General features: G+C 34.6%; 2 protein-coding genes across 12 annotated transcripts; both read right to left on the bottom strand.

Annotated features, from left to right (window-relative positions):
* Window positions 1-2,515: 2,515 nt before the first annotated feature.
* LOC145802834 (uncharacterized) lies at window positions 2,516-2,890 on the bottom strand. The gene has a single exon (XM_082895624.1). The coding sequence runs from the start codon at window positions 2,888-2,890 to the stop codon at window positions 2,516-2,518; it is 375 nt and encodes a 124-aa protein (XP_082751750.1).
* Window positions 2,891-15,328: 12,438 nt separating this feature from the next.
* LOC114324110 (Terpenoid synthases superfamily protein) lies at window positions 15,329-23,174 on the bottom strand. 11 transcript variants are annotated; one of them, XR_014344888.1, is made up of 4 exons: window positions 22,994-23,149; window positions 22,822-22,875; window positions 17,976-18,242; window positions 15,329-17,307 (listed from the first exon to the last, which is right to left on the bottom strand). XR_014344888.1 is itself a non-coding variant. In XM_028271839.2 (3 exons), the coding sequence occupies exon 3, from the start codon at window positions 19,802-19,804 to the stop codon at window positions 18,893-18,895; it is 912 nt and encodes a 303-aa protein (XP_028127640.2). In that variant the 5' UTR covers window positions 19,805-19,842; window positions 22,818-22,875; window positions 22,994-23,174; the 3' UTR covers window positions 18,563-18,892. The 11 variants fall into 11 exon arrangements, 7 of the variants coding, with proteins under 7 accessions (XP_028127640.2, XP_028127639.2, XP_028127641.2 ...); XR_014344890.1 differs by having other exon boundaries at window positions 17,976-18,261; XR_014344887.1 differs by having other exon boundaries at window positions 22,818-22,875.
* Window positions 23,175-26,400: the final 3,226 nt, after the last annotated feature.

Here is a 26,400-nt window from a genome sequence, read left to right on the forward strand (position 1 = left end):
AACTTAGAATTAGAGGTGTTAAAGCCCCAAAATAACCAAACGGCGTCGGAGTAGCACGAAACTTGGCACACACGACCGCCTAGGCACGAAAGACTTGTGAGAGAAGACGAGACTCGAATCGGATTCCCGATTTGGGAGTTAGAGCCGAATTTCACTCTACACAAATGAGTTTCTTAAGAAACTTATAATTCGAGGTGTTGATGCCCCAAAATTACCAAACGATGTCAGAGTAGCATGAAATTTCGCACACACGACCGCTTAGGCACAAGAGACTTGTGAGAGAAGACGGGACTCAAACCGGGTTCCCGGTTTGGGAGTTAAAGGCGGATTTCATGCTAGACAAACTAGTTCCTTAATAAATTTTGAATTCGAAGTGTTGATGCCCTAATATTACCACACGGCGTCTGATTAGCACGAAACTTGGCACACACGACCGTCTAGGCACAAGAGACTTATGGAAGAGGACGAGACTCGAATCACGTTCTTGGTTTGGGAGTTAGAGTCGGATTTCGATCTAGGCAAAATTATTTACTTAATTATCTTTATAATTGTATAGCAATTAAATTTTCAACAATGATAGAGACCACTAATTTTAGAGCTCTAAAAAGGCCACTAATGACATGGCACTTAATAAAAAAAGAAAAAAAATACAGCACCAAGGCCAAAACATCAAATCATTCATGGTGGAGCCTACTGCCACATCATTAGTGGAAGCACTAATTAGTGCTCCCACTCATTTTCCTTAAATTTTTATATTTTTTTTTAATTAACATATTAATACATAATTATATTGTCACTAATTATTTTTATTTTTTATTTTCAGATATTTCCCAAGTAAAAGTTTGCTTCTTGTGGAATGCATGCCTGTGAAAAAGGCGACTAACTTTTGTTTTAGTTACCCATGAAGAATGATGAGGAAAACTTTTAATTTTGGTTTATGTTATTTTGAATTATGAACAACTTTATGTATTTAAACATTATATATGTATTATGGAATATTATGTAGTAGGATAATTTTGTTGATGTGTAGTTATGGATGCAAGAATGTTTTTATTATGAAGAAATTTTTATTATATATAGGAATTTTTATATTATTTTGCAATTATTGGTTTCTTTTTTAATTGTTTTTCATTTAATACAGGTAATTTTAATATTGCAGGTTTTTTTTTTTTTTTTTGCGATGGCACCACACCGTCACAAAAAAAAAAATCAAATTTTAATATTTTTAATAATTATATGGCAGCTTTTTTTTTTTTTTTTTTGCGACGGCACCACACCGTCGAAAAAAAAAAACACAATTCGCGACAGCATCAGCTGCCCTCTCAAATAAGACTTTTAGCGACGGTAAAATAGTGCCGTCGCAAAAGTTCTCACTTTTTTACATATTATTAGCGACAATAAAATGCGTTCGCAAAAAGCAACAATTGCCGTCGCAAAAAAAAGGCGACGGCATAAAAAGTTTTTGCAACGCCTTCTGTTGTGACCCCCCTTGCCATCGCTAAAAGTTTTTTGAGACGGCATTAGAAGTATTAGCGACGGGACTTTACCGTCGCAAAATCTGAATTTTTTGCAGTGTTATATCAAATTCTAAGCTTTTTGATTTGTAAGTTTAAACTGGGAAATTGGCTAAATCATTGTAACCATATTGGATGAGATTTTGTGGTAGAAAGTGGTGTCCAGACATGCCATTTTTATGGTTTATTAGCTTTCCTACTCTTATTAGTTTTTTAAGAAAGTTAAAGACGTACAGAATTTGATGTTTCTTTTTTTTTTTTTTTTTATTTATGTTAATGTAAATTGTAAATTGTAAACATACCTACTACTCCACCTACCACCTCCACTTCACCTACTCCACCTACCACCTCCACTTCACCTACTCCACCTACCACCTACTACCACCTACTCTTCTATATATATAGGAATCATTGTAACATTCAATATAACAATCAATAATACATACATAATTGTTTCTCTCTTTTTCCCTATACATTTATTCTAACATGGTATCAGAGCTATAAGATTTAGGCCTGTATTTTCTTTCTCACCGGCGGGCAGCCGGCCGGCAACTTTGCCTTCGCTGCCCGCTGGAATTTTCTACACATAGCTTCGAGTTCTTTGCCATCAACGGCGACAACATTTCTCCCACTAAAACACCCCCATCCATTCTCTCTCTGTCTTGCTATTTCAGTTTTCATTTTCCTCTTCCCTTCCCCCCACATGAGGGAAGAACGGAGATTTGTTACTTACTCCTCCTCCTCCTCCTCCTCCTACTACTTACTACTACAACCCTTTGAGCGATGGAGAGTCCCTATTATGCACCGCCTCACCTGGACGCTGCTGCATCATTGTCCTCTTCTTCTTCTTCTCGGCCCTCCATAGGATTCCCTCTCGGAGAAGACGCCGCTCAAGCTGAAGATGATGATCAATAGGAGAGCTATTGCTATCACTGGGACAAGCTCCGATCTCTCCGTCAATCCTCCCACGCTCATCCAGATCCAGATGTCGAAGCTCATCATCATCCCTCAACAGCATAGACTTCGTAGCTTGCAAACCTCTTCTTTCTCTGCAACTCTGGATCATTCAAACTCCAACTTTTTGATGACCCAACACTAGTGATTTTCTTGATTTTCTTGATCTTCAATTCTTTGCCCATCTGGGTTGGTTGTGCTTGTTCAGATGATGATGTGGCATAAGAAGTACTGTAACTTCTCAGATCATGTATGCTAGTAGGATGACCTGGCCTAGTAGGCCTACCTCCATTGAAGCTACTCTCTGTCTGCATCCTTCCATCCCTGCATGGTTTGGATCTGAAGTTCTCCATAGCAAGTACAGAAGAAGAAGAATAAGAAGGAGAGAGAGACAGCACACACAAGATGGACTCAAGACACATCATTGACACTGATACCCACACAGCTAGACACCATGCATGAGGGATCAGGGACTAAGGGAGACCGAGACATTAACACAGACTAATTTTCTCTCTTCTGTCTCTCAGCAAACCCAGCACACATGGAGAGGGGCTGAACACACCATTGAGAAAAACACCATTAGACAGCAGCACACGAGCATAGAGCAGACCAAAAACCCAGCTCTCCTCTCTCTCTTTCGGCACCTCACAGACCCATGCATCACAGCCAAACACACGGCAGCAGCAACCCAGCACACACTCCACACACCCGACAAACACACAACACACACACACGGTTTAGAGAGGGAGGAGACCACACACACTGCACAACTGACACACACATGCACTTTATGATGAAAACATTTTTTTTTTTTTTTAATCAACCCACTCCCTCTCTCTCTGGTTTTTTTTTTTTTTTTCTCCACTAGCCCACTTTCATCATATCCTTGATTCCCCTTTAAAACCAAACCTCTCTCTACACAGACAATAGCCAGAACCCACCATTCATCCCACTAGAGTATATCTAATATATATATATATTAACAACCGCAGACCCATCATTCATCACTTTTGTCCCCTCATCCACTTGTATATTATTTTATTATACATCTTATTTTAATATTTTAAAATATATTAGTGTCATCTCTCCACCCACTCACTGAGCCATACTTCCGTAGGCACTCCTCCTCATTTCACCAATAATATATATATTTTATCACAAAAAAAAAAACAAAAAAAAAAAAAAAAAAAACATCAAACATTCCACCACTTGATTTTTTCTGCATGTCCTTCCTACCATCCGGGTTTGCACAACACATTTGTTTTATTCATATCGGGGATCAACCCCGATCACACTTTTACACCAAAAAACAAAAAAACAAAAAAAACAAAAAACAAAACAAAACAAAACAACCACATCCACAGGCGGGATTAACCTTCTCTACTCTGCCGCCAGTCTTTTCTTCTTGCCTCCATCCTGGACAGCCCTTGACGGTGCTGCCTCCGTGTTTCCCACTCCACTGGGCACGATCACTACTCCCTGCTCCTCCACTACAGCATATGGCGGCCCTCCAAATCGGAACATAACGGTGGCCTTCCGCTTCAGCTCCTTATTTTCTGCCTTTAGCACACTTATCTCTGCTCGCGCATCCTTATACATGCGCTGGAGCAGAGCCAGTTGGGCGTTTAACTGCTGCACCTCATTTGTCCTACTCTGCAGTCGGTGCGACAGGTTTGTGACCGCCGTCATGGTCTCCACACATGACTTCAAAGTATACTGATTGGCCTCAATATCAGTTTACACCGCCATTTTTTTCTCCACCGACCGCATCGGAAAGTTCAACGGAGCAAAACCAGAGGCGCTTGGTTGAGGTTCACTGGCCACCGCACCAGTTATCTCTCTTGTTGACTCGTTGAGGTCGGGAAAGAGAGTGAGCAGACCACGGGACGAAGAGGCCATATTCTGGGTAGCTGAACGGGAAGACGAGGCCATGTTTTTGGGTTGCTAAGTGTTTCAGAGAAGCAGCGATTACCGATTGGTACTGTCAGACAGGGTTGGTTACAGAGTGTTTCAAGATTTGCAGCTCTTAGAGACAAGCTCTCCGAGAGTTCAGAGGTTTCAGACTGGTTTGCACAGCCTCCGCCTCACCCTTGGTTTAAATAGCCAGGGCCGATTCGCGCATCGCGCACCACTTGCCGACAGACGACAAAACGGGCGCGCAAGCCAAGGTAGTCACGCGCCTCGCCATAATGTCCGGCACACCTTTTTATGAATTGGGCACGCCTTTTGATGGCACGCCTTTTGAAAGATTGGGCACGCCTTTTGAGGGCGCGACTTTTGAGGGCTCGATATATATATCCATGTATATCTTTTGGGCAGCCTATATACACACTCATCCAGTGTCTTCTACAACGGTCAGCTTTTATCAATCCCTTTGTTTCAACCTCAAATAGGTTTCTATCTTCACACCTATTTGAGTTTGAGGGGGGGTTATACATATATCATGTATCATGGTGAGCATGGTTACACACCATGGGAACCACCCAAGCCACCCCATGGCGCACTCCCTAAGTCGCCCCCTTGGTGCACCACCACAAGCTTCTACAACGGTCCGACATGACCCCATAAACTGTCTTCTTCATGGTGAGCATGGTTACCCACCATGGGAACCACCCAAGCCACCCCATGGCGCACTCCCTAAGTCGCCCCCTTGGTGCACCACCACAAGCTTCTACAACGGTCCGGCATGACCCCGTAAACTGTCCCGACATTGATTCCGGTCAGCTTCTACATCGGTCCGACATGACCCCGTAAACTGTCCCGACATTGATTCCGGTCAGCTTCTACAACGGTCCGACATGACCCCATAAACTGTCTTCTACATCGGTCTGACACGACCATACAATGTCTCCTATCCCATTTTTAATTTTATTTGTCAGCTTATTTTTCTGTTGTGTTACTCTCTCCAAACTCAAGTTGGCTAGTACCTATCCTCCTTGAGTTTGAGGGGGGCTGTTAATGTAAATTGTAAATTGTAAACATACCTACTACTCCACCTACCACCTCCACTTCACCTACTCCACCTACCACCTACTACCACCTACTCTTCTATATATATAGGAATCATTGTAACATTCAATATAACAATCAATAATACATACATAATTGTTTATCTCTTTTTCCCTATACATTTATTCTAACAATTTACATTGGGCAATTCTTCCTTGGGCACAAGAAAGTGTGGAATTTTCATTTACAGGCTCAACTTATTTCCAGTTTGCGTAGGGAGACCGATCCAATCAGGTTCACAAATATCACCTCGAGGATCTAAATCATTTTTCTTGTAAGCTCATGATTAGATTATTTTAAAAATAAAATCAAAATCAAATTGAGGATAATCAATGTAATGTATCAGAGTAAGTCTTATTTTGATAATTTAAACCACTCATTTTTGTAAGGTCTTTTGTATATATTATTTACAAAAAACAAAAAAATAATAATTTAATTTAATTTAATTAATAATCATAATAATATTTTTTATTTAAACAGTTCTCATGCCCAACCCCTTCTTCTAACAGTTGGGACAAAAATACCATTTCATTTCTCATAAGGTTCCATACGGCGCACACGTTTTCATCTTTGTTTCTCCCAAATGTCCTACTAATAGTTCTTTCTCTGCCACTCTTTCTGTGTCTAATTAATTGTCATGTCCCCTGTGTCTCTCTCTGCCCCAACCTTTTATCAAAGATCACAACACGAATACTACATGCATTATATTATATCAACTTCTCTCACCTACCTTCTTTTTTTTCAACACGTTGTTTTCATCGTTAATTTTAGTTTTGAATTAGATGTTTCCAACAAAACCGACATGTGATATCAAAATTAAGTCTTGAGTGGCTTCTAGTTACTTAAGTCTTTTGCCAAGTTCATTTTCTCATCTCTCCATCACCTCTACATACGACCGGACAATTCTTATAAATAAGGGCAAATTACATACCCTCTTGAGATTGAGTAAAATTACAGATACTCCCCTGAGGTTTGAAAAATTACAGATACCCTCCTAAAGGTACTATTTGCATAACAAATTAGGAGGTAAATTGTTATGAAAATATAAACCTCAGAAGACAATTTGTTATGAAAATATAAATCTCAGGGGTATCTATAATTTCTTAAACCTCAGGGGCATCTGTAATTTAACTAAATCTCGAGAGAGGTATATGTAATTTGCCCTATAATTTAGAGACGACACTGCCCACGATCAAATTAATTTTACGTCGGCAACACGATTGAGTTGGATGGTTCTCATAATCCAAAAGCTACTCCACCTATAGGTAATTAGTTCTGGTTTGAAATAAACTGATCTGAAAATTGGTTGAGTTGAAAACAGTGTTGTAAACACACAAATTTATTTGAAAATTGGTTACAGACATAATATACATGAATATAAGTCACTTCACTCACGATCAATTAATTTTAAATTAAATATCTCCAATAAATTTAATATTGCTATTGTAATCACAAAATAAAATACAAAATATATACAGATAATTTTTTACAAAATTTATTAGTGAAATCTACCTCTAAACAATTTTAATTAACCATTCATATAGGTTTTGTAACGAATTCCATCATACATTCATGTGTTGTTGTTATAATAATTTTGTTATTTTTTTAAACTTAAATGGGAAAACAAAAGGCCAACCTAACTATAGCCATGCAAAGGTCGAAACGCGATAAACAATTTGGGTATATATATCGAACTGAACACAGAAGGACACGTGTGTGGTTGATTGAAGAATTCATCATCTAAAAGGGATTCCAATTTTTTGTGGTCCAAAACCTGAAATTGCCAAGTTTTCCACCAATCAGAGCATGACATGCAAGGATTGCCACTCACATGCTTTCGGTGTAGTGGATTCGTAAATTTGGACCATTTCTAAGAATATGTCAACGGTTGTGATCTTAACAACACCCATTATAATTGTCAAATCAATATTTGAATTGAGATGGTATTTTGTGTGCAAATTGGGCAGAGTTAGGGAAAGTCGTCTGCTGATGTTGAGTCGCGCATTGGGCCGAGCCAGTTCCCCGTTAGCTCGATCCTGGGCTGGCAGTTGTTAGGACGATCAATGGGTTTGGGCCCCTCTATCCATGTGCGGGCCAAGGTAACATGTTGAGTAAATGATGAAGGCCGAGCTACATTTAGCTTGGTAAAATTTCATTTAGCCCGATCACATGTGGAACGAAGTAGCATAGTTCAGTTAGGAATAACTAATTGAGCGGAGTGTTCCATTTTACTTGGTAGGAAGTGAGGAAAGTGTTTTAAGGATAAGTATTATAAAAGTCTAAACATTTTGAAAGAATAAAATATTAAATAGTATATAATCATTAACATATAGGATCGATATTCGGGCCCAACGTCCAACTAGATCAAGTTAAGTTGGGCTATGCAACAGCAAAGGTGGTCATCAAGTTGAGATGAGTATAGTGGATCAACTCAGAGGTGCATGGTAAGGGCATATGTGACTCATGCCTCTTAGCCCTAGCAAACATGCACTACAGACAATATATATATATATATATATATATGCCAGGCAAAGTAATACGTTATAGTTATTTTAATGCATGTCTTTATTTACCCAAAAAAAAAAAAATACATTATAAAATTTTTATTTTCCTAATTTGTATTACAAAAATGTTTTGGAACTCTAATAAAGGAGCTCTAATAATTCTAATGGAGTATGAATCTCACTGTGATAGTGATGTTTGTGTCTTTTGCTCTTTTTTTTTTTTTTTTGACTTTTCATGTGATTAGAGCTCATTAATTTAGAAGAATATATCATTATTATTTGTATTATCTTTCTCATCGAGCTCATGTCTTTAATCATCAGTAATGCAGATCTTTAGTCATCAGTAGACTTTTCATTAAGAACACCTTCTAATATATTTTTTTTTTTTGATCGGAGGATACCTTCTAATATGTACAAAAGATTTGATTTACAATTATATGGAGAAAGAGACTCCAACCCATACCATCCAACCAGCCATCATCTAGCCAACCCATAAGCGAATCATTTACTAATATCATCATATATCATAAGTATAAAATTATTTCTAAACGTATTAAATCATAAAATTGTGTATTATAAAAATTGTATCATGACTAACAACATTGATCTCACTACGTGGTGTGTGTGGGTAAACAAGATCCATAACATTGTGAGTGCAATATTAGTTGTGGAACCATCTGAGGGTGGTGTGTGCATGGCTGAACCTTATGGTATTTAGGACTCTTTTGGACAGATAGTAAAAAGTCATTTTTTGACTTTTAATTTATTTTGAATCACATCATTTTTTTATTTTTTTACACATTTTTTTAAAATAAATTAAAAAATAAACTTTTAACTAACTTTTCAAAACAACCCTTACTAGATATTAACGTTATTCACCCAAAAAAAAGTTATTAAAGCCAAAAAGAGTTGGGCCTATATGCCTCCATTGAAAAATCTTAATTCCATCGAGTTAAAAACCATCTAAAATTTAATTTGTCAGTCTACATCATCCAATGGATTGTACATCGTACTTTATATAAATTGTCTTTGTCATGTACGTTTTATTTTTATTTTATTTTATTTCTTTTAATAATTAAATGTAATCAATTGTCTACTATAAACTGAATGATTATTAATTTTTAGGATGGCAACGAGATGGGAGGCAGGAAAATGAACGGATTTGTTTTATTATACTATAGTCCCATATATCATTTCAATGGCAGAGTCAAGACGGAACAAATTAATTTTATAATTTTAAAAATGAGAAACTAACAAAAATAAAAGAGGCATGATATGCGATATAAAATAAGAACTATAGAAGAGGAAATGAATACTATGATAATATTTTAGTATTTTATTTATTTCTATTTTAAAAAAATATATATGTAAATGTATTTAATAAGTTAATTAAAGCAATGACAATTGGGGTGTTGGTGTAGATTATACGGAGTGATTATAATTTATTTTAATTTAGAAATTTGTATCAGACTGTTTAGTACAATTTTTGCTTATAACTTTTTAAGCACAAACAATTTAAATAAATTGAAAAAAAAAAAATTGATTATTTAGAAATTGAAAAAGGGAAGTTTTTTATTTTTACTTTCTAATTATTAACTTTTAACTTACAATAGGTTGTACCAAACGGGAGCAGGGTCACTGCTATGCAGTGTTCCCCGCTGTGCCTAAAACGGCATAGTTTTACTTCTTCTTTTTTTAATGTTCTCACTATGTTTTTTGGTGTCATAAATTACACTTTTCTTTATTTTATTTTAGGATTTAGGATTTAATTCTTAAAATTTATATATTTTTTTATTTTATGGTTGAGGGTTTAGGGTTTAATTCTTAAATTTTTTATTTTATTTTAGGGTTTAGAGTTTAATTCTTAAAATTTATTTAATTTATTTTTTTATTTTAGGATTTGAAGTTTAGGGTTTAATTATTAATTTTTTTTATTTTTATTTTAGTGTTTATGGTTTATGGTTTAAGGTTTAAAGTTTAGGGTTTAATTCTTAAAATTTATTTTTTTTTATTTGAGGGTTTAGGGTTTATGTTTAAGGTTTAATTTTTAAATTTTTTTTTTTATTTTAAGGTTTAAGGTTTAAGATTTAATTTTTAAAATGTAATTTTTTTATTTTAGGATTTAAAGTAAAATGTAATTTATCATGTCAAAACACACAGTGAGAAGATGAAAAATAAATAAAATAAAATTAAAAAAAACAAAAATGAAACTGTGCCCGTTTTAGAGGGAAAAAAAAAATGATTAAACACTGCCGTTTGAAATCACGGCAGGGCAGGGACTGCAACACAGCAGGACCCCGTGTCCGTACCAAACAGCACCAATGTCAAACTGTACGTGAAAGTGAAATCTATACCTATCCTATTTCTTCATCATCAACAAGACGGGCAGTGCAAAATATGAAAAATGAGAAAATAATCATCTCTATTTTTCTATGTTCTTAGGGTGTGTTTGTTTAGACGAAGGGGGGATTATCTATTGGACTGTTAGTCTTGAGATATATTATCTTCAGATTATTTGGTTAGACTAGATTTGTATCTTATGTTTGTTTAGTCATGGGATTAAATGTCAGGAAAAGACTATTTGATTGGATAGGATATGAATCATATATTTGTTTGAGATATTATAGAGATGGATAAATGTTCAAATGACTATTTTACCATTTTCTATTATTTACTAAGTAATTACAATATTAAGCATATCTTTAATATTTTAATTATTTTTAACTAGATTAAATAAAATTTTATTTTATTTTATTTTTTACACAATTAAATAAATTTATTTTTAAAAAATTAAATAAATAAAATATCAATAAAAATATATGTTATTTTTTGAATTAAAATTTTAAATAAATTTATTTTAAATAATAATAATTATTAAATAATAAAACTAAATAAAACATACGTTAAAATTTAAATAATGAAATTAAATAAAATATAAACAAAATTTTAAAAAAAATCAATAAAATATCTATAAAAAATTATTTTAAAAAATTAAATAAATAAAACATCAACAAAAATTAAATTAAATTATTTTATTTTTAAATTGAGACATTTAAATTTTATTGAATTTTACTAAATATAATACATAATTAAATAGTAGAGAGTCAAAATGGTCATTTCACTACCTAATCACATATCCTCTTTTATCCCTTCATTTGTGTCTCACTCCCCCCCCCGGGACACAATAGCCCAATAGATTTGAAACTAATAATTTAGTACAAAAATTTTAAACCAAACAACATACTATTAATCCGAATGGACAAATAATCTAATCACACTCCTTAATTCCTCAAAAACAAACACCACTTTACTTTTTGCTCTTTTTGAATTAGCACTTTTTATACAGTTGCTTATCGTTGGGAAATTGTGACCCACGAAAAAAGTTAATTTGCAATTTAAAATAATTTAATGTGAAAAATAAATTATAATTTTTGTCTAAGAAGTAAATTTTTGAAAAAGCTAAAATAAGTCCCCAAAAAAATCCACTAATTTTTTGTTTATTTTTGTCTTTTCTATGCTTTTTTCAAAATTTTTAAATTGACAAATTAGAAACCAACCTGTCCCAAACATGCTCAAAACATTCCAATACTCAAATAGGAAAGGAAAAAGAGAGAAAGAGACATGAATAATAATATTAAGCCACGAAATCCGAGTTCTGAATACAATAAAGGTCGGGTCAAAACCAGAATCGCTATAGAAAACAAATCAGAAAATTAGGGTTTAAATTAATAAAATTAAAAATTCAGACACCCATCGAGATGTCTCCAGATAGGATTGTGTTCAGGAAAGCATGCCATCTCCATGTTGAGTTAGAACACCGGGCTTTGTGGGCCATTAAAAAATTCAATTTTGATATGGTCAAAGCTGATGTCCATAAAAACTTCCAACTTAACGAGTTAAAGGAGCTCCGCAATGATGCATATGAGAGCTCCAAAATTTACAAGGCTAGGACTAAGGCATTTCATGATAAACACATTTCTCGTAAGTCTTTCAAACCTCACCAAATATTTCATCTACTTTTGATACATTAAAAGAATATTTCCTATGCCAGTCTTTCTTTTTAAATTGATGATCAATAGTTGTATCCTTTTGAATCAATGCTTCGTAGGACACAGGCTCCTTTCCTATGATCTATGCTGCATCAATTTTAAAATTAGGGTCCCTGTAATAAGTCCTATACGATGCATTATTACGATCTTGTTCTTCTTCAAAGAGAGTCTAGCCATTATTTCATCTATAAATAGACAGGCACTCATTTGAATTTTTCACTTGAAATTTTCATCCTAAAATATGCTATTGCTCTCTGCATTTTGCTGCATTTAATTTTCTGTGAGAAAGAGTGTAAACACAAAGTGTGTTCGTTGTGCGAATAATGGTGTTTTTACCTTGGGAATAATTTGGTTTCCTGGCATAGTAAAAAGCAAAATACGATCTTTCTTTTGACTAGGGGTGAGCAGCGGATATATCGATCCGCCAAAACCGACAGAACCGAACCGATCCGCCGCATTTTGGACGGATGCGTGATGACGAGTGGACGGTTGCAGATTGATTTTCTCCAATCTGCCAATTTGGCGGACGGATGGCAAAATTGAGATTCCTTTGGCCGCAACCGAACTGCCAAACCGCGAGCACCCCTAGTAATTTATAAGACTTTGTGTTTTCAATTTGTTTAAATATTTTGTTTGTGTTTTCAATTGAAAATGAATTTAAATATTCTGTTGAAAAAAAGCTTTCAACTTGAATATATTTTTTGGTTTTTAAATCTAACTCTAAAAATAATAAATGGAAAATATGATATACGTTGGTTGGTTTTTGTTTTCAAAAACATATATAGATGTAACAATACAGAAATATACAATCTCTACTACTGCTCTGTTCATGGTTTTGGTGGTTTGAATTGTTTTTATTTTTTAAGAACCACAGATTGTAATACTTTATGTGGATGAATTATGCTATGATTGTAATATGTGGATAAGGCATGTAGTGATTGTGATATTCTAAAGTTTCAAACTTTCTTTCTTTGGATGAGACATACAATGATTGTAATACTTTTTTAAGTCATTAACTGATACTTTTTTTTTTCTTTTTCTTTTTCTTTTTCTTTTTTGAGGAAGTGCACAAGTTGAATTATGTTGAAAATTTATAAAATTTTAAACCGCTAAACCGATTCGCATCTATCCGTCAAACTGTCAATCCGCTCAATCCACATTCGTCGAATTGGCGGGCGGATGTGGATTGATTTTCTCCAATTCGCCAATCTAGCGAACGGATGACGGATTAAAGGTTCCGTGGCCGCAACCGACCTGCGCCCACCCCTACTTTCGACTGCTGAGGCTGAGTACATTGTTGCAGGGAGTTGTTGTGCACAAATGCCGCGTGAATTCCATCGCCACATTAGGCTCACGAACTATTGGGTCTACTTCGGTCATTGGTTTGTTTCTAATAAAGACCGAAAAGCTTCGGTCATTGATTTGTTTCCAATAAAGACCAAAAAGCTTAGCGGGTGCACCGGTCTGCTCGGCTCACTTTGCGCAGCGGCATGCCTGCTCGCGACCTTTGAGCCCCCATGTTGTTGCGCCTCATCCCTAGGGGACTTCGTTACTTCACCTCTTCTGGGGGACCTATTTCGACGTCTGGGCGACGCAGCGTGTACGGTTGCCGGCATGTCATCCTCTGGTGCAATAGGTTGGTGGACAGTGTCTTCACGCTGCGCGACAGGCTAGAAAGAGGCCATTTTTATTTTTTTTTTGAATATTTTTCTATATTTTTAATTTAAAAAAAAAAGAAAAAAAATTCAGTGAAACTAATTGGTCCTTTCTATAATGGATAAATTACAAATACATTCCTCCCGGTACGTTCTGATACTAAGTTGTCACGCCCCCAAATTATAACATCATAGATATGATCCACAACAGCATAAATAATAGTTACATACGTTAATCCAAACACAAGAAATGTGGCACGTTTCATACTCCAAGTGATGAAACGTGTCGCATTTCTTAATCGTTGTCACCCTTGATCATGCATGATAAAGCTAGAGAGCCTAAAAACTTTTCAAAAATTTTAAAAAAGAATTCATTAAAAATGAAAATAAGCTTAAAAAAATGGCAAATGCTAACAAATACCACAAACATTGTTTAATGTTGCAAAATATGTAAAAAGTGTTTTAAAAATATATTAAAATATTAAAAAAATGTAGTAATTTCAATAAAAGCACATTGAATTTAGTAAAAAATATATTGGATGCTTCAATTTTTTTGGTTTTTTACTTGTGTCCTAAGAGTACTTGTAAACAAGGCCCAAAAAAATTCACCAAATAAGCAAACCCCAGACGCCAAACAAAATACAGAATAAACAAAAATTAATCAGTGTGATTGATTTCAATTTTCTATATTCAATTTTCTAAAAATTGAGTTTTTTATTTTCATTTTTTATTTTTATTTTTAATGAATATTTTTTAAATTTAAAAAAAATTACTTTTTTAGATGTAACTTACTTAGATATATCTAAAAAGTAAAATATTTGTAAAAAAAATATTTTAAAAAATCAATAAATATACAAGAATATGAAAAATATATTGAATTCTCCTTTTTCTTTTTCTTTTTTGTATTTTTGGTATTTAGTGAATTTTTTAAAAAAAATCAAAAATATTATACTTTTAAAGTGTATTTATGTTAGGTATATCTAAAAATTTAAAAAAAAAATGCTTAGAATATTAAAAAAATCAGTAAAAACAAAAAATACAAAAATTTCATTTTCTAAAAAGTAAATTCTGAAAATTCAAACCAAACAAACTGAATAAAATTTTGCAAAATTCAATAACTCAACTTTTTTATTTATTTATTTATTTTTGGATAAATTAAAAATACACTCCTAAGGTTCGTTTAAAATACAAATTGTCCTTGTCGTTTAAAAAATTACAAATACCCCCTTATTAGAGTTTTTTATTTAATAAAATTAATTAAAAAATAAAATTCATAATTATTCTCCTATACAATAATAAAATTACTTAAATTATTAATTAAAACGTATTTTTAACATCATTAAAAACTGTCAATTGACTTGATAATTTATTAATAAAATAAATAATTTATTATAAAATTAAAAACCTCAAAATATAATTTTTAAAATTACAAAATATAATTTACCTTTAATTTTTAAATGTCGTGCACTCCAATCATTGCCTTAGATTAGCTGACTTTTTCAATTTTGACCCTCTAGTCTTCACCGCGTGCCGAGCCTCTGCCGACTCTCTTTCTAAAACTCTCTATCTAGACATATTCACCCCCACATGTATTGACTCTGCCCAACTCTAGTATATAATGGCGTCCCAGAAGTCCATCATCCACCGAACCTCATTCTTCGAATCTACGAATCTCTCACTCCTCCACCACTATAAACGAGATTGAAAAACATTTCAGAGACAAACCCAGAACAAAACAGAGTCTCTATATACAAACCCATGTCAATTTTAGACCCTTGGCCTCATTTTTAACAAACCCATTTCCAATTTTCCACTTCTCCTTCAAACAAATCATGAGGAAAACCAGAGGTTTCAAGCTCGCGAAGATCTTCAAATGGGCAATCCACCGAAAAACATACCAACACCTAAACCCACCGAACTCGACGAGCAAAGCCATGTCCAAGCTCTGCAAATGGGGTCGTTCTCTGAAGAACAGAGCTCAAGGGCTCTGTTTTTCCAAGTCCGGGTACATTCGGGTGGGTCAAGACCCGGTTGAGGCTAAACCAGTACCGAAAGGGCACTTGGCTGTATACGTGGGGGAGAAAGAGGACGACACGCATAGGTATTTGGTGCCTGTGATATACTTTAATCACCCACTTTTTGGGGATTTGTTGAGGGAGGCAGAGAAGGAATACGGGCATAACCACCCGGGTGGGATCCAGATACCTTGTCGGGTGTCCGAGTTTGAGAATGTTCGGACAAGAATTGCCGGCGGCGGAGCCGGCGGCGGCTTCTGTAGACGGCGGAGCTGGAGGCTGAGGTGTTTGTCCAGCTAATATATATATATGTTTTTTTTAATGATTTTGGGTGTGGAGATGGTTAGTTGTGTATAAATTATTTTTTATTCCTACAACCCAAATTAAATTGGACTTGGTCTCCTCTAGCATTTATTTGCGTTTACTTTTTTTATTTTTTAATTTAATTCCTATCAATTTTTTTTATTTATTTAAAGAAAAAAAATTATTATATCACCAATCATATAAATGATATTTTGCCATAATTCTAGTGATATAAAGTAATATTATACCAAATTAATAAATAATGTTCAAAAAATTTCTTACAAAAATGCAAATTGAATTGTTCTTTATCGAATATCATACTATTCTAATAAAACTTGTTTTTGAATAAAAAAATATATTATTATTATGGTCACGTGGTGTTTCATAATAATATGATTAATGAAGAAAGTGGGATATTAATTATTTGTGTTTTGTGTTTGAGGAATATAAAAAGACATAATGAATAATAATTGATAAAAAAATATGATCACATAATACTCCAGAGATACTTAATTTTCCACCCAACTATTGGTCTAAGTTCTGTCCCGGTTTAAAAATGGTTGAACCGTTCAGATTGATCTAGTTTGTGATTTGAACACTTTAATTGCAGTTGAGAATCGAACCAAACAAAAGTATAGAAGCAACTAATAAATGTAAAATTCAAACACTAGCCTTGACTGTGAAATTGAGTGGCTTTAACCAATTCAACGATGCTACTTGTTAGTTTTTTTATTACTATAGAACAAAAAATGTTTGAAACTCCTTAAAAAAAACGTCTCATACATCGAATCACAATGATGTGGCGTAATGAAAGTGTCAAATTATAAAATATGTAACATATCTCTTCTTATTTAAGAACTATGGAACCGAACTGGTATGGTTCATCCTATGGTATTGTTACATAAAAATGGTTCAATTATGATTTTAATTTTTTTTTTGAAACCAGAGACTAGTCTAGTTGTTGAGTCCAGTTCATGATTTACTCTGAAATTGAACCAATTCAATGCATGAACACCTAAATGCGCTCATGGGTTTGATCAAAATTTCAGGTATTAGTGGTTTTTGGTAATGAACAGTGACTGCCTAAAATAAAAAGGAGAACAAGATGAATGAGAAAAGAAAGGATAAGTTACCATCGAATTGAGATATATCCAATCAGCAATAACGACCAAACCAGGTTCTCTCACGGAACTCTCGAGGATGGAATGACTCTTTTCGGGTACGAATCTCCAATCTTGTCCATGTACCATTCATGTTAATTCAGTGTATCATTGTTTGTGGTCCCTCTTCGGATGTCTTTTTAACTGCAGTACATGCCAAACAGATTTAGAGCACAAGATTAAAACCCCCTCCAAATTTGGATAAATATTGATTGTAACAGCGACCCTATTTTACATGGTGTTGTTGGCCAATAAAAAAAATTACAAAGGAAATTAGATAGACACTACTCATCTCACTACTGCAATATGAGATTTCTATTGGTGATATCACTATTATAATTTATCACTATTATAATTTATATCTATTATAATCTATTGGTGATAATACCCCGTGATATCACTACAGCAATATGAGATTTCTTTTGGAGTTATTTTCCTGATTTATAATCCTGTATTGTCTGGAGGATGAAGACTCAATTCAAAGCAAGTTTAGAGATATTCAGAAAAATGGCTATGCATGCATCATATTCATCATGTTCTAAGTCCAGCAGAAAATATATACACATAGTATGCAACCAGTGTGCATAACAGCGATAAATAAAGGGCAACTTAATGGTTGGTATTCTCTCACAACTAGATTTCAGTTGACTGAAGAGAAGCCGTGTGCTAACTTAAAAATGATCTAACCCGTATCATGCTCATTCATTGCAGTGCATATGCTACCCGTATCATCTCCCCCTTAAAAATGATCTAAGAATTTTCAAGTCAGTTTGCACAATACACAAAAAGAAGATAGAAAGGGCAGTGCTTACCCTTTGCATAGATAAAGAAGATCAGCTACCTTCGGGTTAACAACATCCATGCCAAGTATCAAGGTGAAATTTGTTGAGTGGAAAATTCTCTGTAGCAAGATCAGACCTTCGAAGGAGAAACCAATAATATATTTGATACATACATATTTTCAAGACTGATAAAAATGATAAGACACATTTGATGAGTTGCCGAAAGGGGTGGAGCGATCGGAATTAGAGAGTGCCCAATCCAGCATTTTGTGTTTTAATTGAAGTCCTCTCCTTTACCTGCACAAATTAAACATGTCTACCATATCATATCAGATCAAGGTTGAAGTAATTGATACAAGTAATAGACTTCAACCCATTATGTTGGGAAACTAATCATGCCTTACTGAAGATAATAATCAAGCTCTATCGAGTGCTGGATGATGGTTCAGAATTTCTTAAGATTTTCATGAAAAATTTAATACCCGACCCATTAAAAAATAAAATAAAATAAATATTAGTAGTAATGTAGACCTTAGTGTATTCACCCTTACAATTAAAATCATGGGTCCTTCCTTGTAAATGACCACAATACTTGAAAGATAGAGAATGAGATTCAATTGGAATATCAACAAGCATGCAGATTATTGCGGATACTCAACAAGAATTTGACGTAGTCAAAACCAATAATACAATGCTCTCTCTGAAGCAAAATTTCTTATACATATGCTCACGAGTTAGTAAATTGCAAAAATCGCAATTTCCCACTACACATTAATTGCTTCTAAAAGTTCTCAAGACAATTCCATGCATGCTACTATCAAGAACACACAGAAGTGGTCTTGAGAGATCAAAGAATGCGTTCAAAGAAAATGACAAATCCCTTTTGAACGATTTAAAATTTCTATTGAACTCTGCCAACCAATTGGGAAAATCAACAAAACAAACTTTCAGTACTTTCCGCGCAATGAATGCCACTTAAGTTTCAACTGGTACCACAAAGGAGGAATACCCAGAATCCCTCGCACCAATCTTGGATCAAAGACATCAAAATGTGCACGTCTCAAAGAATCCAAAAGAACCTGGGCAGGCACAGCCGGCAAAAGCACTGGACGAGCTTCCTCAGGCACCGTTCCAGCTAATTCACAAGCTTTTTGGAGATGCGAATTAGCCACAGATGCCATCTCAAAAACAGCATCACACAAACGGTCACGAGAGTCCATGCGAATCTCCATTTGGCCTCCCTGGTTAACCAACAACCCGTGTTTGTCTGCCACGTTAGCAGGTATGTAAGAAAACTGACGGTTGCGGCTGGCATGGTATGGCAACGACTTAAGCAGCAAAAGAAGGCCACTAGCCTTGCCAATATGTGAAGCTGCATGATCTGCAGCAGTGGACTTGATACCACCTGCTTGAAGAGTCATGTACAAGATAGTTGAAACAGTGTCCTCAGCATACCGCTCCAACTCTTCAATTGTTTCTGGGATTTCAGTAACCTCTCTTTTTGCATCATTGATTCGAGCTTCAACGGATCGTGTCAGCCAGCCCTTGTTGATTTTATGCTCATATATTACTGATGACAGGGCCTGAGCTATTGGGTGTTCAATTAATTTGTTGGCAAATATCTTGTCTATAGCTTCTCGCCACCAAAGGAGGCGCATAAGGCCGATTTTGGGATCGGAAGCAACATCCATAGCTCTTGCTGTTTCAACATTGAAAGCACGGAGAGCAAACGCAGCCTTCCGCATGTTTGAGGGAAGTTCAAGAAGGCAGAGATAATGATGGTAGTCATAATTTCGTATTTGCTGTACACAGTAGGAGAAAGCCGTCCGTGTGCCACCAGAGGCAGATGCACCACTCATTAAATCCCAGCTGTGGTTTCCCTCCTGCAAGCGTATTCCTTAAAAAGCAAGGGAAATGTTTATTAGAAGGGCATAAAGGAGGAAATAATATATGTTTAAAACAAAGGGTTACACAAGAAGGAAATCATGAACTTGCCTGACAAAAATATGCTTCGAACCAAACTATGCAAACATATTGTATACAAATTGCATTAAAACCATAGCAGCCATTACCAACAAGAAAGAGAGAATGAAGTTCTGGGACTATCTTAGAGGTTTTGCCGCTGAGAATCAATACCCTTGGCTATGTTTGGGTGATCTCAATGAAGTTGGCTCGGTGTGGGAAAAGCAAGGGGGCGCGGTGTTCAGGAGAAGATAGACTGAACATTTTCAGAAGCTCTTATTTGATTGTGCTTTTATGGACTTGTTCAAGGGCCCTCATATACATGGTAAAATGTAAAATAAAATAAAATAAAGAAAGGAGAAGGATGATATTCGGGAATAATTAGATTGTGCTTTAGCTATAGTGGGGTGGAGACCCTTTTTTTCCAATATGCTAGGTCTATCATGAGGTATGCCATGGCTCTAATCTAATTGACTGTCCCCTTCTATTGTTTTGTAGTGTTCCCCTATGTTACAGTACATGGACCCTCCAATATAAATCAAATACCCATGTCGGACACCCGACACTTAGATAAAGGTGTGGGATATGGTTATGATACTTTTCATCGGACACTCCTTATATATTGATAAATAACAATATTATTATTATATATGTTGTTATATAATTTCTACAAAATGACCAAAATATCTTTTTGACAATGTATCTTACATATAATACTATTTTATTTTACATAATAGATTAAAAATATAAAAATATGAACTTTTTTGCCGAGTCTAAGTACCTTTAAATTTGAGGTTTGATGGATCCGACCTCTAAATATGTACTCATAGCCAACACCTGTATCTGAGTCCATGTAACATAAGTATTTCCCCCTAAAAAAGTCTCTGTCTAGACTGTTTAAATTTGAAAATATGTGGTCGACTAATTCTGAATGCAGGGATGCTGTTCAATCCAGGTGGCAGGCCACTCAAGCTAGTTTCCTTGTGTTTAAGCTTTCTCAAAATCTCAAAAGGTGTCAGAGCAGCCTTAAACGTGGAGTTGAGATAATTTTTGGCAATAACAAGATTAAAGATGCTAATATAAAGTCTCAGTTCACTGATATTCAGCTTCAACCCCTATGGAATGTAACTTTCAGGCCCAACAGATGCTGAAATCTGAAATGGAGACTCTTATGAAAAGGCAAGAAATGTTTTCTCACCAATGCTCTCCGCTCTGATGGCTAAAGTATGACCTTTCTTTCATGCAGTTGTAACCTAGAGATGCCAACAGAGTCATTTAGTCAAGGTGAATGATAGCAGTGGAGTTTGGCTCAATTTGAATGAAGACATCAATGTGCATATTCAGGTTTCTTTTCCAATTTGTTTCAAAGCTCTGGCCCCAGGAACATGGAAGAAGCTCTGGTGCAATGGGTTATGTAGAGTGTCTCAACAGTTTCCTACTCAGTGCTTGCTAATTGAGAAAAGAAAGCTTCTTTACTTCCCTCCAGAGGTCTTCATCAAGGAGACCCTTTGTCCCCATATTTTTTTCTGCTTGTTGCCAATGTGCCTCTAAATCATTTTCAACAACACAATTTCTTGTTCAAAATTAAGAGATCTTGCCCACTGTTCTCCCATATTTTCGTTGCTGATGATGCTAATCTTTTTATTAAAGGAAATAAACTACACCAGATTTACGATATAACTACTAATTTAATGCCACATAATCACTTCAATCAAACAAGTATAATCCGTACCACACAATATCCAGTCTACCCCAAGATTATCAAAACTATCAGTGGTTCAACATTTACCCACTTGAAAGCCACCACTACTACCAATCTCTACGGTTACACTCTTACTAGCCCAAACAACCATCCCAAATTGATGGATGTGGAGAGAATTTTTTGGGTGTATTTAGCATATCCCGAATTGAAAATGCAAGAATTTTTCTTGTTGATCTCATCAATTTTTGCCCTTCCCAACTGTGCACTCAGGGACAGAACTTGGACTTCATCTATCGGAAACAAGACATGCAAAATTTTTTTGTTTTTTTTTACCAATTGATATAAGCTATCAGATTCCAATTCAAGAACCAATCAGCATTGACTAGTAATACCCCCCCCCCCCCCAAAAAAAAAAAAAAAAAAAAAAAAGAAAAGAAAAAAGTACCATACCTATGGAATATCATGTGCAAGTAAAAGAAAGGTCCAAAGTGAAACAATTATACAGGATATACAAGACAACATCTATAGCTATACAGGCTATACATTTGGATTAATATTATTCCAATAAATGATTTCTACATGATTTTTAAAACTCTTTTTAGCTCAAGTTGCACATATAAATAAGGGAAACTTACGTGTAAATCCTAATAGCTATTATTCAATAGGCCCTATGATAATTAACGACATTTTTTTTATCAAAAACTATTAAAAAAGTCACTAATTATTAATTTTCAGTGACAGTTTAAAAAATTTATCACAAAAAAATTACTAATTATAAGTTTTAGCAACAGTTTAAAAAAATCGTCTAAAAAAATTACTAATTTTTAACTATCAGCGACAATTTAAAAAATTATTGACAGAAAAATGTCACAAATTATAAATTTTAGTAACAATTTATAAAAACTGTGACAAAAAAACAAAAGTCACTATTTGTCAATTTTTATCTACATATAAAAAAAATCGTCACAAAAATTATTTTTAGCACTTAATAGGAATTAAATCCATGAGACCAGTTTACCTACAAAAATAAACTAGGTACACTGTACATGCTTTAATTTGGGGGAAAAGATTGATTTTCTGAAATATTGAGCCCTAACCTAAGGATTATCCCCAATCCTTGAAATAGAAAAATCTAATGAGCAATTTCCATCAATATGCAATAGAGATTATTACAGATGGTAATATAAGTAGGAGGGGAGAAGAATCACCTACTGGGTAGCTGTGAAGATTCGGCGAATCCTTGGTGAATCCGTCGACAACGAAGAGCTGCAGCGAGATCAGCTAATGAGTGATGATGAGAAAAAGCATACAAGTGAAGAATAATAAGGGAGAGAGAGACAGTCTGCAGACTGCAGATTATAATTTAAAATGAAAAATTACTAACAAATTGGTTAATAAGCTAGCTGAGAGATGAGATTAAAGGACCGGTGTGTGTGGATCGTCTGTCTATGGCCTTGCAATGGGAGGAGGAACAACAAGGCGGAAGCTGAATCGATGTCGTAAAGTCTACACAACAGACAGGCACACGAATCGAATGGAATCCAACCCAACCCAACCCAACCCAAGTAAGACTTTAAGGCCCGTTTGTTTTGGGAGATAAAATAGAGGGGATTGATAGTGAGGGAATTAATAGTGAAGAGATTGTTAGTGAGGGGATTAATAGTGAGGGGATTAATAATGAGGAATTGTTAAATTATTTTTATATAAAATAATAAAAAAATATAAAAATATAAAAATTAAACATTATATTTAAAAAAAAATTTCTAATATATAAAAAATAAAAAAATTTCTAATCCCCCTCACTATTTTCTAATACCATCTCTACCTCCTCCTTACCAATCCCCCTTCCAAAGGTATTAGCAATACCAAGGGACTAATAGTCCCAAAGCTTTCTCTGCAAACAAACAGGGACTTTAGTAATACCTTGGTATTACTAGTCCCAATACCTTCCCTATAGCCCAAAACAAACGGGGCCTAATAGAATATCTGAATCAATTTCCATCTACCTTAATTAAATTTTTTAAAATTATGTTAAAATTGTTTATTTTATTTTACCCATCTTGTTTTTTTTGAACCAGTATTTTACCCATCTTGTTCGACCAATCTAAAAAGTTAGCAAAATTCAAAAAACAAATAAATCAAAAAGTGAAAATAAACTACAAAAATCCACTTATAACGCCCTCAAATTAATACGATAAATACGTTTCAAAAGCATAAACATAGTAAGATAAATCATAGTGTAAATTAGGGGTGGACAAAGGTTTATCCAAACCGCTCAAACCGCCCAATCCGCCCAACCCGCATATAAATGGGCGGTTTCGCAAACATAATGCGGGCGGATGCGGTTTAAAATATGACAAATTTGCGGGTTGCGGACGGGTCGCGGTTTAAACCCGCAACCCGCAAAAACCGCCCGCACTTTAATTATTATTATTATTATTTTTTGTTATATACCAACTTTGTAACTTTTACAGGAGCACTATTATATTCTCTATGACACTAGGATCCTTATTTTTAAGTATTTCTCAACTTTCTTAATGCTGTAGCATTATCAAGTCCTAAACTTAGTTTTTTATATGATTTTCATTGGTGATTCATCCACTTTTTCCTAATAAAATTTTCCTTCTAATGGTTGATAGAACTTATAGTTTGATTATCGATTACTGAACTGGCAATTCTAATTGAGTACAACCTTTAATGCATTGATATACATTTTTTTCATGGCAAAAATGTTAGTGTAGGGTCTCTTTGTTTTGGATACTTTCATTTAATGCATTGATATTCAATTTTTATTTGTAAACTCATCAAAAAATTGTTATCACAAATATATAAATGAATCTGATGTTTAAATTCGCTGGGAAAAAAAAACTCGAAAATTAATTTTTAAAGAAAAAAGTGTAAACCGCCCGCAACCGCCCGCACATTTGCAAACCCTATCCGCACAAACCGCAAACCGCACTGCGGGCGGTTGGGGGTTGACTTTTTCCCAAACCACATAGATGCGGGCGGGTCAAAACCAAACCGTAAACCGCACAAAACCGATCCGCGAACACCCCTAAATGGTCCTTTCATTACATGAAATTAATATTATAAAAGAGTCTATTACAAATAATGTCCTTCGGGCTTACACATTTCCAAGTCTTGACTTGGTTACAACAAAAGTGGGACTAGCCCTTACAATTAAAGTCCTAGGCTATACAAAATATAACAAATAAGAAGCTCTTGGTTCCCGAAGATCCCTCACCTGCTATTGCCTTGGTGGAGGCATGTCATCCTTACCTGAAAATGTTTTTTTCCAAATAAGGTGAGCCACAGTCCAGTAGGAATAATCTAACACAATATTGTGACATGCCCGGGAGTATCCGCGCACGTTAAATAGTTCAGACCCTCGATCTCTTTGATCTAATCTCACGAGTATAATGTGAAACATAGATGAAAGTTCAGATTTGACAACTTTATAGAAAATCCATTTTATTACAAAATTATTGCCACAAATGGATTGCGTCATCAGATCTCAGAGTCGCCACCTAATATTTTGGAAACTCAGGAAACCCATGACTCGTACCAAAGCCATTGTTCGTCATAACTAAAATTGTCTCGATTCGGAACCTTAGGTACGAGAGGGGAAGGTCATTAATTGAGCACCCCCGCTCACCCGATCAAAAGATTGGCCTTTACTAACCATGATATGAATTTTATTTTTTTTATATGTTCATATTTTGACTATTTAATAAATCATAAAATTTACTATATGAAGCATACAAGTATAGACCATGTCACCCACTTTGGAACAACTTGATTTCATGTAGTTTTGAAAGAGTTTTAAAAATGCACAACCCAAATAAATTGAGTATACAAACATGAAAATCAACATCATTCCAAATTAAGCGACACAACCTCCATCCACTGGCATTCATAGAGTTATATCACATAAGCAAATAGTCTCATGGTAAAATGCTAAACATAGTAAGAAAAATGCACACAAACGGGATGCTAAACTATAAAAACTTACATATTTACTGACGTCCCTGGAACAGCTACAAAACAAAGCTAGTATGCATGATCTTATACAAAATCCTAATATAATTCACTCATGAGATGCAACTAAAGAGTCGGCTTCTAAGATATGACATGTGAATCATCTCAAGAACATGAAGTACCGCACATAATCACATAGGAATTGATTAAATTCATAAATGTGAACTTAACTGAATCAAGATGCATGAAACATAAATACAAAGTATGGATATCACGACAAAAAAAATAAAATAAAATAAACATGATGCATATTTACAAATAAGGAAAGTAAGTAAAAGAATGGGATAGAAAGAAGTGGGGCGGGAAATTATTACAACACTTTGAATAAATTATTACAAACCAAATTAGAGGGGGAAGGAAAATATTACAACAAAATAAAAAGCTCACAATACACTCAAAATAAAATAAATAAATAAATAAGTTTCATGTGCCTTAAAAACCATCGGAAGTTGGTTAACATCGGAAAGCAACGCCGTCTTGTCCAAAAGAAACTAGCTGGCCGACCAACTAGGCCTAACAAAACCTGTCTTATTGCGAAACCAAGAAAATGAACAAGCAAGAAATATGTAGGTGGCTCAACTAATTACTACTGGTTAGATTAAAAATAAGAAAACAAATATAAAATAAAAACAAATGCAAACTTACAACAAAACTAACATGAATCTAAAACAAGAGAACAAATATAAAATAAAATAAAATGTGCAAATTTACAACAAAACCAACATAAACCTAAAACAAAAAAAAAGCAAATAT

Source organism: Camellia sinensis, chromosome 11 (genome assembly GCF_055761805.1).
Source record: "Camellia sinensis isolate YWXY chromosome 11, ASM5576180v1, whole genome shotgun sequence".
NCBI classification, from domain to species: domain Eukaryota; kingdom Viridiplantae; phylum Streptophyta; class Magnoliopsida; order Ericales; family Theaceae; genus Camellia; species Camellia sinensis.

Excerpts from the sequence above, each read along its gene's own strand:
- LOC145802834 (XM_082895624.1), bottom strand. The coding sequence starts at position 2,890 with ATGTGTCTTGAGTCCATCTTGTGTGTGCTGTCTCTCTCTCCTTCTTAT.
- LOC114324110 (XM_028271839.2), bottom strand. The coding sequence starts at position 19,804 with ATGAGTGGTGCATCTGCCTCTGGTGGCACACGGACGGCTTTCTCCTAC.